Below are 14648 nucleotides of genomic sequence, written 5' to 3'. Positions count from 1 at the left end.
TAAATTTTTAAAAATGCGTAGTTATTTATAAAATATTAAAAATATGTTTGGTTTAAATATGTAACTTAGTTTTAGTAAAACATAAAATATTAAGGATAAAATGTAATTTTTTATAATGTACACATGCATATATATATGTTGAAAGGCATTAATTCCAAACATGTTATTTACAAATAATCAGCAACCTGAACTCACCATAAAAAATACAGTAAAAATCTGTTTATCTAAAATTCCACCCATGTACACAGGGGTTTTATAATGATAATTAAAACAATTGTACATGTATACAATGTAGTCTTACTATACAAATCTTTGGAAAGGATTAGTCTGTTAATTACACACTACAATGATTTCATTAATGTCACAAGTACTTACCATAAATTAGATTATCTATCAGGATTGTCTAATTGCTCACATGCTTTTAAAGGAACTAATTTCACATTCAAATTAAGTAAAACTTATTAGAACTTCCTGTCAAAGTATATCCCAATATATCAACACCTTACACAAATCGGTAAGAATAAAATTTTAGACTTGTGTATTGCAGCAAAATAAGAATATTTCCTTTTCCTAATTCAATACAGAAACCCACAATTCCAACATATATCCGAACACTTAAGGATAGCCATGAATAACATAGTCTTTACATTAAAAACTTTAATTATTGAACACCAATGTGTACCGGTCACTGGGCCATGTAATTTTACGTCATCACAAATCAACTTAATACACGAAATCAAAAGATCGATAGTTTAAAAACTGTTAGATCTACTCGATATTGTCTGTACATCGGCTTTACGTCATTGGTATAAATGCTATACATGATTGGTTTGGTATTTTCTGAGTGTATCTATTGGTTCATTAGATAGCTTTCATTTCTCGCTACCTAGCAAATGTAAACAATTATGGTCTAGGTCTTTAGTCTGTTTAAAGAGAACGAGTGAATCGTCAAGCCTATTTTTAACATAGATTAAACAGGTGGTTTTCATATTAAACAAGGTTTATGCTGTTTTATTTACTACCATGTTTTTATATTATTATGCACCATATCAAGTCTGTGTTCTGTCTTGTCTTTCTCCACACTCTTGACTTCCCTTCTGAATATATTTGTTTAAAATCTTCACCACATCGGACCCGACAAGAGATAAATACGGATAGCAACTTCCCGCCAAATTGAACAGAGTTAAGTAACGTTTCCCGCTAAATTATAAACGGAGTTATATTTCTTTTGTATCACGACAGACATAATAATTTTATTTTACATTGTCATGTTATAGGGAAAACGGTAGTATTACATTTTCCCAGCATTAGGTTCGCCTTTTGTGTACCCAAGACAGGTGAAGGAAGTCAACTTATGAGCGCTGTGATTGGATGTAAGGGTACACAGGAACATATATATAACGTTAGATATACTGTTCCCAGGGGTACACTATATTTTTTATTTATCTATGAATAACTGCAGTTTGTATATTAACAATATAAATTTTAAAACCTATTGAAATATTTTCTAGAGAATTATTTGAAAAGGCTTCCAAATTTTCATAAATTTGGTGCAAAATGACGGTGGGCATGGATAACATAAACCAGCTCCTTTGGAAATTGGTCATGATACTATTTGGCTTTAATTTTTAGAATACAGTAAAAAAAAAGTACAAGCACCACATATAACTGTTTTATCCAAGTTTTTATTATAAAAACTGGTAAATTTAGAAAATGTTAGTATTGTCGCCTATGGCAGAATAAATACTACCGTTTTCCCTATACAAACCAGTTGCTAAGTTGTTCCAAAGACCAACATGCAACTCCGTAACTCGTTTATAAGTGGGCTCTGTCGAAGGTAATTCCAGAACGTGTTTTTTTTTTACAGCAATGGGGTCGATACCTCGATCTGCTTGTGGATAATCAGTTCCGGAGCAAAAAACTATTCTGCTGAAAAAGACTTGATTTTGTTTCATTTTCTTAAATAATCAATGTAATGATCAATATGTAACTCACTTGCATGGAATTGAACTTAATTGTACTGCTCAAATAATTTGGCGTCATATTTAACACTACAAACTTTGTATATGTGTATTCATCTCAGTAAAATTTAAAATTATAAAGAAATAAGGTTTCAACTCCCTGGCCTCAGGAAAAGTTAACATCTTACTATTAGGCAGTTTTGCGTTTAAATTATTTACCGTGGTATTTTCATGATTTATAAAGTCCGTATTTTAATTTGTTGCTTTTAAAGGGTGTTGAGAAATCACGGTCGCACAGGCACTTGTTTCTGTCAATATGGGGTTTACTATCCATACCAGTACAAAAAAAACACTGGCATGGATAGTAAACCCCATATTGACAGAAACAAGTGCCTGTGCACGGTCGGCTTTATTAATTTATTTACAAACAAAAATTAAACTTGATGATCACTCTGAATACGTTGAGGAAACGTCACAATTATTTCATAATTCAGAATCAATTTATGATAATCATATTAAAGAAGTTTGAGTGATTCTTGGTCTATTGTCAAGAAAACTGTAATATAGCCTCAGAGAAAATATAACTTGAATATACAAAAATGACCAAGACAAGATACATACAAAAAATTAAGACGACAGTTATTTTGAGTGAACTTGAAATATAGTTATTATTTTATTTATGTCTGGATATTTTCGCGAAAATCATATAAGATAAATAGAAAGTTAGACTCTGACAGAAAGCCATGATAAGAGGCTAATCACGGGGGGGGGGGGGGGGGGGGGGTCTCAACATGGGATTTTGGGTACAGGTGTGCAGCTGGGATTTTAAAAACACTCCCCATTCATATATTGAATAATTGTGAAATCCCTACCTATACATATATTTCACAGCGAAATCATAACCCATTCATATATTTATCAGCTCAAATAGTACCTATATGCATATACAATCTTAATCTTAATCAATGTCAATGAGAATAGACGCAACAAATTAATTGCAAATAAATCGATGTGTTACGCAACTAGTGCAAAAGGTTCGATATCTACTGCGTAATTTACTGAAGATTATTAATTGTGGCAGTGTAATTTAATTTAATCAATATCAAAACTTGTGTAAATAAGTTTCAGCAGATGTGGAAATTTTAATGACAAAGAGTTTGGGAAATTCAGTGAAGATCGTTGCACAACAAACTGAAATTTATGACCCATTGATATATCACAATCGGTCAATTACTACCTATTGATATATTTCCTCGGTAAAATTGCACCCCATTGATATATTTGACGGAGCAAAAAAGGGACCCATTCCAGCGGCACATATGTATATACCTTTATATAGGAAGAGACCCCCCCGTGAGGCTAATGAGGCGAACAAGCAACCGTTGCGACTGAATGCATATGACAATAATTAAGATATTGAACTATTTTGTATATAGTTCTCCTTTTAATTAAATCTATGTGTGTACAGATAAATGGCAGATAAAAGATACTTTTAAAATCAACAATGCTTCAAGAGAACCATCACATAGAAATTCACGACAAAACACGATTGAGACAAATCAGAAGCAACAAAATAGATACACTGTCGACAAGTTGAGGACCTTCAAATTATTGTTCATTGTATTGCGGTCATATTATTGACATTTATCTCATGTCTTTCTTTTCAAATTTCATGGGTTTTTTTACTTAGAATTTTGGTGAATATTAAAAGACAAACAAATTCTTCTTTTTGAAATAGATTAGAATAAGATTACCCCATCTCTAGTCTAGAGGTTACTGATATATATTGTATAGATACTCGTGGCGTTGCTAAAAGCCCGTATCCCGCAATTATGAACTCTAAATCGGAATTTTGTTTAATTGTGTGTTTTTTTAGTTCATGGCTACCTATCAGAAATAGCTACATGTGTGCATGAATAAAATGGCCTTTTTCTTGTCTAGGATCAAGGCAAATTGAAAATTTACATGTATCAAAGAAAACACGACATCGCAGTTCTGTGACTGAATTAAAAAACATATGCCTTATTTTAAGTATTTGTACTGTCATTAAATAAAATCATCATGATTGTAAGATGCACATTTTTTTTCTGCTTTCAAAATCTTTCTGTTAGAACCCGTTCTGGTGTTCTTACCTTTTATTATATATATTTTGTTTTACTAGAAACTAATTATTATTTTTAACTAATAATTTCTGTTGATAAATGAGAGAAAAAATAACTACAAATGACATATACTGTTTTTTTTTCCGGTATTTTAATTACTCTAAACCTACTGAATGCACCTGTGCTAGTTCTCCCATCCATATGGACTCCTTATGGCCACGTTATAACTGGTGACCTAAACATTTTCAATCAATCTAATTGAAATTCAAATGTTGATCTCTGATTACGTTAATACTGCATATGAGATCTAACAACTATCAATATGTAGTTTCACTTCTGAGGATTTCACACGTGACTTTTTAAACCAATTAGAATCAATCTTAACAAATCTTTGCAGTCCATTCGATACCTAAATGTATAATATGGCTTATCTATATCATGAGGATATGTCCAGAGAACATCGAAAGATAAAGCCCGACAGTTTGTTACTCGCTTCAAAAACAAAGTCGATAAATAAAGCAGTTTTGTAGACATTGACATCGAATTAACATTACAAAATAACATTCAATTGAGATGTTTCTCTAAGTGGGAAGCTTAAACAGACATGAATAATCTTAATTTGTTCCGCTCAGCCCCCCCCCTTTTTTTTTTCGATAAAACGAACCCGTGGCCAACTTTCAATCGCAGGGTTTTGTTACAATTTACCGAGTTTACGAACCCCGAAAAAAAACATGGTTCCATACTACAAATGAAAGGCAGGCATTGAGTTTGGAGGAAATTATTCCAAGGGGGTGGTGTTTTTTCTCTCCAATTTCTTTAAGGGGTTTATATTTGGGTTTTTTCCAGAACTATGACAACATTTGCTTGAATCCAAAATCATATGCAGTATTAACGTAATCAGAGATCAACATTTCAATTAGATTGATTTTCAATAACATTTCTCTGCGAAATTTGACATCCAAAGGCCCGAAATATCGTGAGCCTAAATACATCAACTGGAAAGACAACATCAAAATACTGATGGATTCAATCTAGGACTATGCCGTTCAATGTGTTAAACAAGACGTAGATACTAGCTCTTGTCGAATGGATTGAGGCGCTGAAGTCATTGATACACATCAGAACCAAGAAACTGAATTAGTCTATTAATACCCATGCTACATCAATATTAAAAGACCAGAATGATTTTGCAAAAAACTTACCTCTATGACAAATATGCAGTTGTCCCCACAGACAATTATATATGCCAGTTGTTATCCATTCGTTTGATGTGTTTTGACTTTTGATTTTTTTCTTTTGATTTTGGACTTTCCTTTTTGAAATTTCCTCGGAGTTCAGTATTTTTGTGTTTTTACTTTTTACAGGTAACAGTAGTATACCACTGTTGAAATTCATTAGTCATAAATCGATAAAGCGACAACAAAATCAGTGTCACAAACCAAAACCGAGGGAAACATATCGACTATGAGGAAAGCAACGGAACAACATAAACACTAACTGAAAAATTTTTTGTTAACTTGTGGCTACGATGTTTTGCCACAAACATTCGGTGTCAATATTTCTTTAGTACACCAGATCTAGATTTCGACAATATATGTCTCTTCAGTGATGTTAGGGATCGAAACGGTATTTGGAAGGCCATATAATTTACTCTCAATTTAAGATTGACTCTTGAATTTTAAGAGACAATATAGGATGAACGGATCATATCAACCGGAGGGAAAATATGATACTTGCCCAAACAAAAAATATAAACGAGTCTAAATTGAAAACTACGTTCAAACCTATGTTTGCGTTGGATAAAAACCGCAATTTTTATACGTGTGCATGTCAAACAAATTTCGTTATATATATTTCCACAAGTTAACAATTTTTTTTTCTGTGACGTATTAAATTGATAATAAGATCCATTTTGTTACAACCTGTGATCAATTTTATTTGGCAATCGCCAATGGCAGTCAGCAGGGTTAAAGAACATCAGTTGTTCGACCTGTTAGTCAAATGCGTTTTGTTTAAATATACTTTTTCACTCTTTTGGTCTTTTGGAAAATGTTGTTTGTGCTGTTTTTAGACCCTTCTACAACGAAATTTGTTTGACATGCACACGTATAAAAATTGCGGTTTTTATCCAACGCAATCATAGGTTTGAACGTAGTTTTCAATTTAGACTCGTTTATATTTTTTGTTTGAGCATGTATCATATTTTCCCTCCGGTTTATATGATCCGTTCATCCTATATATTGACTCTTAAAATTCAAGAGTTAATCTAAAAATGAGGGTACTTTCTCTAAAAATGAGGGTGCTTTTTATATGGCCTTCCAAATACCGTTTCGATCCCTAACATCACTGAAGAGACATTTATTGTCGAAATCCGGATATGGTGTACTAAAGAAATATTGACACCGAATGTTTGTGGCACAACATCCTGTCCACAAGTTAACAAAATTTTTTTTTTCTGTGACGTATTAAATTGATAATAAGATCCATTTTGTTACAACCTGTGATCAATTTTATTTGGCAATCGCCAATGGCAGTCAGCAGGGTTAAAGAACATCAGTTGTTCGACCTGTTAGTCAAATGCGTTTTGTTTAAATATACTTTTTCACTCTTTTGGTCTTTTGGAAAATGTTGTTTGTGCTGTTTTTAGACCCTTCTACAACGAAATTTGTTTGACATGCACACGTATAAAAATTGCGGTTTTTATCCAACGCAATCATAGGTTTGAACGTAGTTTTCAATTTAGACTCGTATATATATATATATATATATATATGCATACAATTAATCAATTGCTGTATGAGAATTACAGGAGTTGGGAGTTGTGTGTACTTAAGACAGCTACGTAACCATACAACAAACAACAACAACAAAAAACATGATACAAACTCAAGGATATACTATTCAAATCCTTGCACACCATAATTAAAAGAATAAAACCACACGTTGTACACTTGTATATTCATCAAGCGAAATGATAAAATTCAAATTCTACTTTTCTTTATCCATTAGTAGTACATGAAAAGGCAACAGTTGGATACCTCTGTTCAAAAATCATAAATGGATTGAGAGAAAACAAACTCAGACCGAGGGGAGCACATCAGCTATAAGAGGATAACAACACAAAAGTGCAACAAAAACAAACGCCAACAAATATGGAATCAAACTATTAGATAACTGCCATATTCCTGACTAAGTACAGAACATTTAGTAAAATCAGTAGGTTCAACCTGGTGTTATGACTAGCCAATCTTCCCGCAAGTTATATGACAATGTTAACAATATCGTTAAATAAAATGACAGCACTAAATTAAGTGACAGAAATAGTACATGTTTTCAAATATTGCAACCAATGTTCAAAAATTATGTTGAAGTTTTCCAAACCTGACAAAGATGTAACTGAAAACAAACGCTTTTCAATCTTACAATATCTTACATTTTTCAGGTTGTATCATTTCATTAACCAGATGATCATGTCAGGATTAAAACAGTGCGAAAAGCAGAATATATACCTTATAATACCTTACTATTCAGAGAAAATATTAAAAGTCACCATAAACGATAAATAATTTATATTACTGGGCAAGGTACACAAATGGAGGCAACAGAAGTATACCGCTGTTCAAAAGTCATAAATCGATTGATAGAAAACAAATCCAGGTTGCAAACTAAAACCGAGGGAATTTGTGACACCCAAGGGGGGGGGGGGGGGTCCGGAAATCCCCTTGTTTTGGCCGATCAATGCATTTGGATAGGGACATATAGTTGGAACCCTCACCCTTTTGTCCTTGGTTGGGACCTCCCTTTTTTAAATGGCTGGATCCGCCCCTGCAACGAAAAACCCATGAGATTGAATAGCTTACCTAGAGGTTTTTTTACCTGCATGAATTGTCTGGATTTGTCAAGTCAAATATAAGCAGCAATTTTTGGTGCTGTCGTAGTCCTATTTAAAACGAAATCTTACGCTTATCATTTCTTTTACTTTTGATGCAATTGGGTCATAGTTTTTTAACAATAAATTATTATTTTTCTTGTGATATCATATTTCCAATTTTTTATAGGTGAGACAGTTGTTATTCATAGTAACGGAAGACATGTTCGTGTTCGTTTACTGATAGCAAAGAACATATTCTTTAAAGTTTGCACTATTTCGTATCACGAGTTAAATATCAATACAAATTCCACAACAGTACCATATTAGAACAGTTGATTGTTAATTTGCAATAATCCGATATTACAATTCAACCCATAACTTTTGGTCAGATTTTTCAAATGAATTCCTCACGCATTTGTTTTAATGCGATGATGGCCATCTTTGTCAGTGAACGACACAAGAGTATTGGATGTATTATCAATTCAAGATCATTCAACTTACAATTCTCACATTCATTCATTTTTTATTGCAAACATTCAGACTTATATAGTGAAGTACACAACCCCTATGACAGAAATGATAGCATGCAGGTGATGATAATCAACATATTTAGACATCCTTAGGATGAGTTTGACCAAGTTTGGTTTATATTGGTTTACTGCACGGTTTTGTAGGATATTAATAAAATATTCTATTTTGAGAACCTACGCAGATATATATAATCACTTCATTTACATGTAGAAAGAAAAAATGTTTTATTTTGAGCAAACAACGCAGGTAATCTCTCTCCCTTTGACATACGGCGGACATTTTAAACTTCCACAAATAGCTTCCACCGGATATAATTCAGCTTGGCTACTACCATGACCACGTGATTGCAAAGTCTCATCAACACAAATATATTCTGTCGGAGTTCTACCGCTGGTGCTCATATAAGACATAAGGTATCCTGAAAATTCCTTATGCCAGCCGTGATTGCAAGTACGTTTTGCCGGAACCATAAGCACTGTAGACCTTGAGGCAAGACATACCACGCATGGTGTAATCTCACTGTGTAAACTTCTGGGATACGGTGTGTTTCCTGATATTTCGTATTCCACACCGTACAAATGACCTTTTTCTCCGTTTGTTCCATCTACGTATTCATTCCACTCTGGATTGTTTGGTAAGCACAGGTAATTAGCCCCAGATCCTTTATCGCCATAATGTTTCCCGGCAGCTGTACCTACAAAAGGAATTGAATTATATATCATGCATCAGATGAGTAACAATTGTTCAGAAAGGCATAAAAGCACTAGTTAAGAAGAAATATATAACTTTCAACAGTGATGACTGTTGTACCCCTATTTTGACAATTTTACGTATTATGTCCGTTTTATTCACGCATCGTTGTAAATATAATGGAATTTGATGAGACTGTCATACAAGTGAGAGGTTAAGCGTTATAAAATAAGAATCAATCCACCATTTTCTACATTTGAAAATGCCTGTACCAAGTCAGGAATATGGCAGTTGTTGTCCATTCGTTTGATGTGTTTTATCATTTGATTTTGCCATTAGACTAGGAACTTTTCGTTTTGAGTTCAGAATTTTTGTGATTTTAATTTTTGTGTTACAACTATGCAGCGATTCATCTTTCAGTTATATTTTAAAATTATATATTTATATTTATTAGAACGTTAAACCCCCTCTCTCTCTCTCTCTCTCTCTCTCTCTCTCTCTCTCTCTCTCTCTCTCTCTCTCTCTCTCTCTCTCTCAAAAGTAAATAATTTACCATCGTATACAATGTTCGCTCCTCCTGGGCATACTGTTCTCCCCCACCTGATATAGGTACCCCTTGGACTATCTGAAAATAAGAAAATGTGTTGGTCATTTCTCTATTTCATTAGACATGCACAAACTGAAAGCTTTTTTTTTTATATATATATAAATTTCTAAGCTTGTTGGACGACTGCTTTGAAATACCTGTTAATTGTTATTTCCTATAGTTCAATCCTCTAAGAAAGTCAGATAAGTGAATAAACAAAAATTGACAAAATTACCGCTAATATGTGACAAACTCCTTACCTTTTGCTTTTAAACGATTGATTTCGGTGTTTTGCTGGACAATCTTAGTCTCCAAAGAATTAATTTGAGTATCTATTTTCCTAGTTAGATTTCCTAAAGCTCCTTTCAGTGTTTCGGTGGTGACGTTGGTGACAAACCCATGGTTGCCTTGTTTGATTTCCTGTGCTATATAAGTTTGAAGTTGTTCGTTTAACTTATCAGTGTTAATGTTTGCTGTTAGTGTCGCTTCTAAATTGCTATCCATGAGAGGCAAAGCCACGTTCCGACATCCACTTTCTGTTTTACATTTACTTTGCACATGATGACACACAATTGACAAAGCGACAATTATTTTAAACATTTTGTTCGTTTTCTTTGTCAGATCTAAATATTCCAATATTTGTTCACTTAGAGCTGTTCGAAATGTGTTGAGTAAAGTTATAAAACGTCGGTGTTAAATAGTTGTTAGCTGAATATGCAATGCGCAGTTATCATAAAACTATTACCACAGTTTCTATAACGTAAATATTTTTTTCGACGGTATATATATCCGTATATCAAAATATTATTGTTACCTTTCTTAAGTAGCATTACTTCTAATATAACATCGCAATATTATATGAAGAGCTTTGTTTTTTTTCTACTTGACGTGCACTTTAAGTTTCGTTTAACATTGTACACGTGTTTGTTAAAATTATGAAACTGTGAGTACTCTTAGGTTGGTACTTTGTTGTCTTTTCGGTACGTCGATTTGTTTGCTACTTGTCGATCTGAGTTATAATTTTTCCGACTTATAATATTATGCGCTGCTATACTATGCACTATCCTGGGCTAGGGGAATCATGTTTTACTTCACCGACGATCTTAAATGAGCTGGTATTATATAAGTAAAGATATTGTTAGTCTTTGATTGTTGTTTGTTATGTTTTTTTTTCCATGTGTTGTTTAAATTGTTCTTGAGCCATGCACTTTATAGCTAGGCGGTGCACAAGACCTTGTAACAAAAAAACATTTACATACAGTAAGTGAATATGTTATATTTCCAGCAAATACCACAAGTAATTGCGCGCCTTTAAACCCATGATGGACATTTTAGAATTTCACAAAAAAACTTCAAACGGGATACAATTCAACTTGGCTATTACCATGACCCCTAGATTCAAATTCGCATTCACGCAAATATGTCAAATCTGTATGAGTTCGGTAACTGTTGCTCATAGGAGACATACGCTATCCAGGAAATTCTTTATGCCAGCCATAAATGCAGATAATAGAATTGATTATGGAAATTTGTTATTTGTCAAAGAGACAAAAATCCCTACCCGAGATAAAAAAAAAAAAGAAAACCACATGGCCACCAATGGATGAACTCTGAGAGAAAATCACCCAAAGGTGAATCTTCGACACAGTTTTGATCCCATAATTTTCTTTTCGACAGAAATACATATTTTTTTTATTTAAAAAGATAAACACAAGCTGTTTTTTTTTTATTAAATTATTTGTAAAATCTGTTTTATATAAATGTCCTTCAGATTTGTGCAATTTATTTTTCAAATACTCATATTTATCAAATGTTCACGAATGTAGGGAAAAAACCGTATTTTTTTGCTGTATATTTATCAAATTTAAAATAATTGCACAGTTACGTTTTCATGAAATTGGCACGCATAATAACAGCATGACCAACACTAAAACTCAGTTTAAAGAAGTCCGAGTCCTATGTTTGTCAGATGTTTTGCTGGGACCATAACTTTATACCTTCTAGCAAAATGATTTCAGTATATACTAAATTATATTTTAGCATATCCTAAAATGATTTTAGTATATCTTAAAATGATTTTAACATATACTAAAATCATTTTAGGGTATCCTAAAGTCAATTCAGTATATACTAAAATGTTTTTAGGATACCCTAAAATCAATCTAGCATATACTGAAATATTCAACATATACAGAAATATTGGCGCGGAATCAAGGTCATAAATAACGATTTTAGTAATACTTAATTGATTTTAGTATATATCCTTAATTCAATTTGCTAATAGTTTTGTTCACCAATGAAAAGACAGCTTTCTGGACGAGTTGGAAAGACTGTCACTTCTGATCTTACTGAGATGCGGCAAATGTCCTCTCACTTGATTTCAGTAAACCTTTAGATAGACTTATTCGGAAAGGATATAGTTACGATACTGTTGACAGGTCATAAAGGATTGCATATTTTGGTATTAATATTGATTCACTCATATTCATTTTTCTTTGCATCGGAAATAAACACATTTGTTCTAAAAGCAGTTGTTGGCACGATACGAGTTATGTTCTTCTCATTTATTTTATGATGGTATGATACTTAACCCCTAACGGGAGGGATTGTACTTGATTTTCATATGACATGTATGATGAAGACATAATCTTTCAATCAGTTTAATTGAGGTCTGCAGCTGGCATGTCAGTTTTGTTAATTTGTTTATCATTGTCATTTTGTTTGGTTCTTTTGTTGCTTATTCTGACATCGGACTCGGACTTCTTTTAAACTGAGTTTACTGTGCGTATATATTGCTATGTGTTTCTTTATTCTACATTGACTAGAGGTATAGGGGGAGTGATGAGATCTCACAAAACATGTTTAACCCTGCCGCATTTTCAGTAGCGCCTGTCTCAAGTCAGGAGCGTCTGGCCTTTGTTAGTCTTTTATGTTTTTTTAATTTTATTTCATTTATGTTTTGGAGCTTATTAAGACTTCAGTAAGACGTCCATTTTCACTGAACTATTTTGGTCATTTGTGGAAAGTTGTCTCATTGGCAATAATACCACATCTTCTTTTTTATAGAACACATTTTTAGTAAGGGACTAGCTGAGGACCACCTCCGGGTGCTGGATTTTCTCGCTGCGTTGAAGGTCCTTTGGTTGGCTTCGGCTGCTGTCTGCTCTTTGGTGGGGTTGTTGTCTCTTTGACATATTCCCCATTGCCATTCTCAATCTGATCTCGAGTGGCGGATGCAGGATTTTCAAAGGCATATGGGTTAACTAGTAGATGGGACATGTCTTCAGAATGAATAAAGATCAACAATATGGGGAGAGGTTAGTAAAAGATTGAAAAAATAAACGTTTTTGTTTGTTTTGTTAACTAAATGCACAATAAATTTATGTTCATCTCTTTTCATTCTCATTCGAGACGATCAAATCACATTGAGTAAGTTTTCTGTTAATTTTGCAGGATAAGTAACACTACAACATAAGCTCTGAGTAATCTTTTGAACCAATATAACGATTTAGTTTAGACACCTGTCTATTGTTGAACACTATATGGTGCCCTCTAGACATGCTTATGTGGTTCATAAGTGTTTCTTGTTTGTCGTTTTTTATAAAGATTAGACCGTTGGTTTTCTTGTTTGAATGGTTTTACACTAGTAACTGTTTTTATGCCCTTTATAGCTTGCTGTTCGGTGTGAGCCAAGGCTCCGTGTTGAAGACCGTACCATGACCAATAATGATTTACTTTTATAATTATGACTTGGATGGAGAGTTGTCTCATGTACACTCATACTACATCTATATCTATTAGGTTTTTTTTGTCGTTTGATTGCGTTCTTATTGACGTATAACACACATCTTCTACAGTTTTAGTTCCGTTTGATGTACTTTTAAATCGTCAAATGAATATGTCAAGAGGAAGTTTAACCGAAAAGAGATGTACATACCATCATAAAATAGACGAGAAAAACATAACCCGTATCATACCAACAACTGGTTTAAGAATAATTTTTTACTCTCCGATGTATCTCCTGTACAGTTATCATCACCAGTGTTGAGGTTTACTCTCCGATGTATCTCCTGAACAGTTATCATCACCAGTGTTGAGGTTTACTCTCCGATGTATCTCCTGTACAGTTATCATCACCAGTGTTGAGGTTTACTCTCCGATGTATCTCCTGTACAGTTAACTTATCTTCACCAGTGTTGAGGTTTACTCTCCGATGTATCTCCTGTACAGTTATCATCACCATGCAGTGTTGAGGTTTACTCTCCGATGTATCTCCTGTACAGTTATCATCACCAGTGTTGAGGTTTACTCTCCGATGTATCTCCTGTACAGTTAGCATCACCAGTGTTGGCATAAAATATCATTTATACATGGTCATATGTATAAGTTACATGTTTACAAAACTTTGACTGATTGTCCGAAATAATTAGGATTTTCTACACCAGGAATAGATTACTACATGTATTTGGTGAAACCTTTCGGACTAGTTTGGTCCTCATCTTCGTACTTGATTTTGATTTTTAAAATTTGATAATAAATTAAAACTTTTGAAACTTTGATTTGTTGTAAATACTACAACGGATTTTCTTCCCCAGAAACAAATCTTTCCTGGGTACTTGGGATACTTTGCTCTTCAAATATACCAAATTCAGAGTACATATACATACATACATCAAAAGCAACTGTCTAGTATTTTAGGCCGTGTTCACATTGACCTAAATTCGGTGTTGTGTTAGTGTAACTCACACGTAAACTAAACACAATTGCGTTCCCATTGATAAAACTCAATGTTTACATGTAGTTTAAATCATGTTTTATCTACACACAGTCGATAGTCAATGCAGGCCTTATGTAGGTTAAGTGTACACAAAACTAGGCATTTAGGACATTAGTTTTACCGTGTATAT

General features: G+C 33.3%; 2 protein-coding genes across 5 annotated transcripts in view; both read right to left on the bottom strand.

The window, feature by feature from the left end:
• LOC134723827 (kinesin-like protein klp-3) overlaps positions 1-1086 on the bottom strand; it is a 54975-nt gene extending 53889 nt beyond the window's left edge. Inside the window, exon 1 of one of the 4 annotated variants that reach the window (XM_063587381.1) lies at positions 1046-1086. The gene's annotated coding sequence lies outside the window, so the exon portion shown is untranslated. Of the gene's footprint in view, positions 1-375; positions 931-1022 lie in introns of those variants that run through there. The other 3 variants (XM_063587384.1, XM_063587376.1, XM_063587400.1) reach the window with 3 other exon arrangements.
• Positions 1087-8672: 7586 nt separating this feature from the next.
• On the bottom strand, positions 8673-10470 carry LOC134723815 (short-chain collagen C4-like). Its single transcript, XM_063587367.1, has 3 exons — positions 10002-10470; positions 9709-9780; positions 8673-9159 (listed from the first exon to the last, which is right to left on the bottom strand). The coding sequence occupies exons 1-3, from the start codon at positions 10339-10341 to the stop codon at positions 8690-8692; spliced, it is 882 nt and encodes a 293-aa protein (XP_063443437.1). The 5' UTR covers positions 10342-10470; the 3' UTR covers positions 8673-8689.
• Between the last annotated feature and the right edge of the window lie 4178 nt (positions 10471-14648).

Source organism: Mytilus trossulus, chromosome 1, assembly GCF_036588685.1.
Source record: "Mytilus trossulus isolate FHL-02 chromosome 1, PNRI_Mtr1.1.1.hap1, whole genome shotgun sequence".
In the NCBI taxonomy this organism is placed as follows: domain Eukaryota; kingdom Metazoa; phylum Mollusca; class Bivalvia; order Mytilida; family Mytilidae; genus Mytilus; species Mytilus trossulus.
Note: the sequence above shows the minus strand (reverse complement) of the source record. Positions and strands in the feature narration are given on the sequence as shown.

What these genes read in the sequence shown, in the direction of transcription:
- LOC134723815 (XM_063587367.1), bottom strand. Translation starts at nt 10,341, where the DNA reads ATGTTTAAAATAATTGTCGCTTTGTCAATTGTGTGTCATCATGTGCAA. An exon ending in CAATCGTTTAAAAGCAAAAG is followed by an intron (nt 9,781 to 10,001) that starts GTAAGGAGTTTG and finishes TCTTATTTTCAG; the next exon opens with ATAGTCCAAGGGGTACCTAT. An exon ending in AGCGAACATTGTATACGATG is followed by an intron (nt 9,160 to 9,708) that starts GTAAATTATTTA and finishes TTCCTTTTGTAG; the next exon opens with GTACAGCTGCCGGGAAACAT.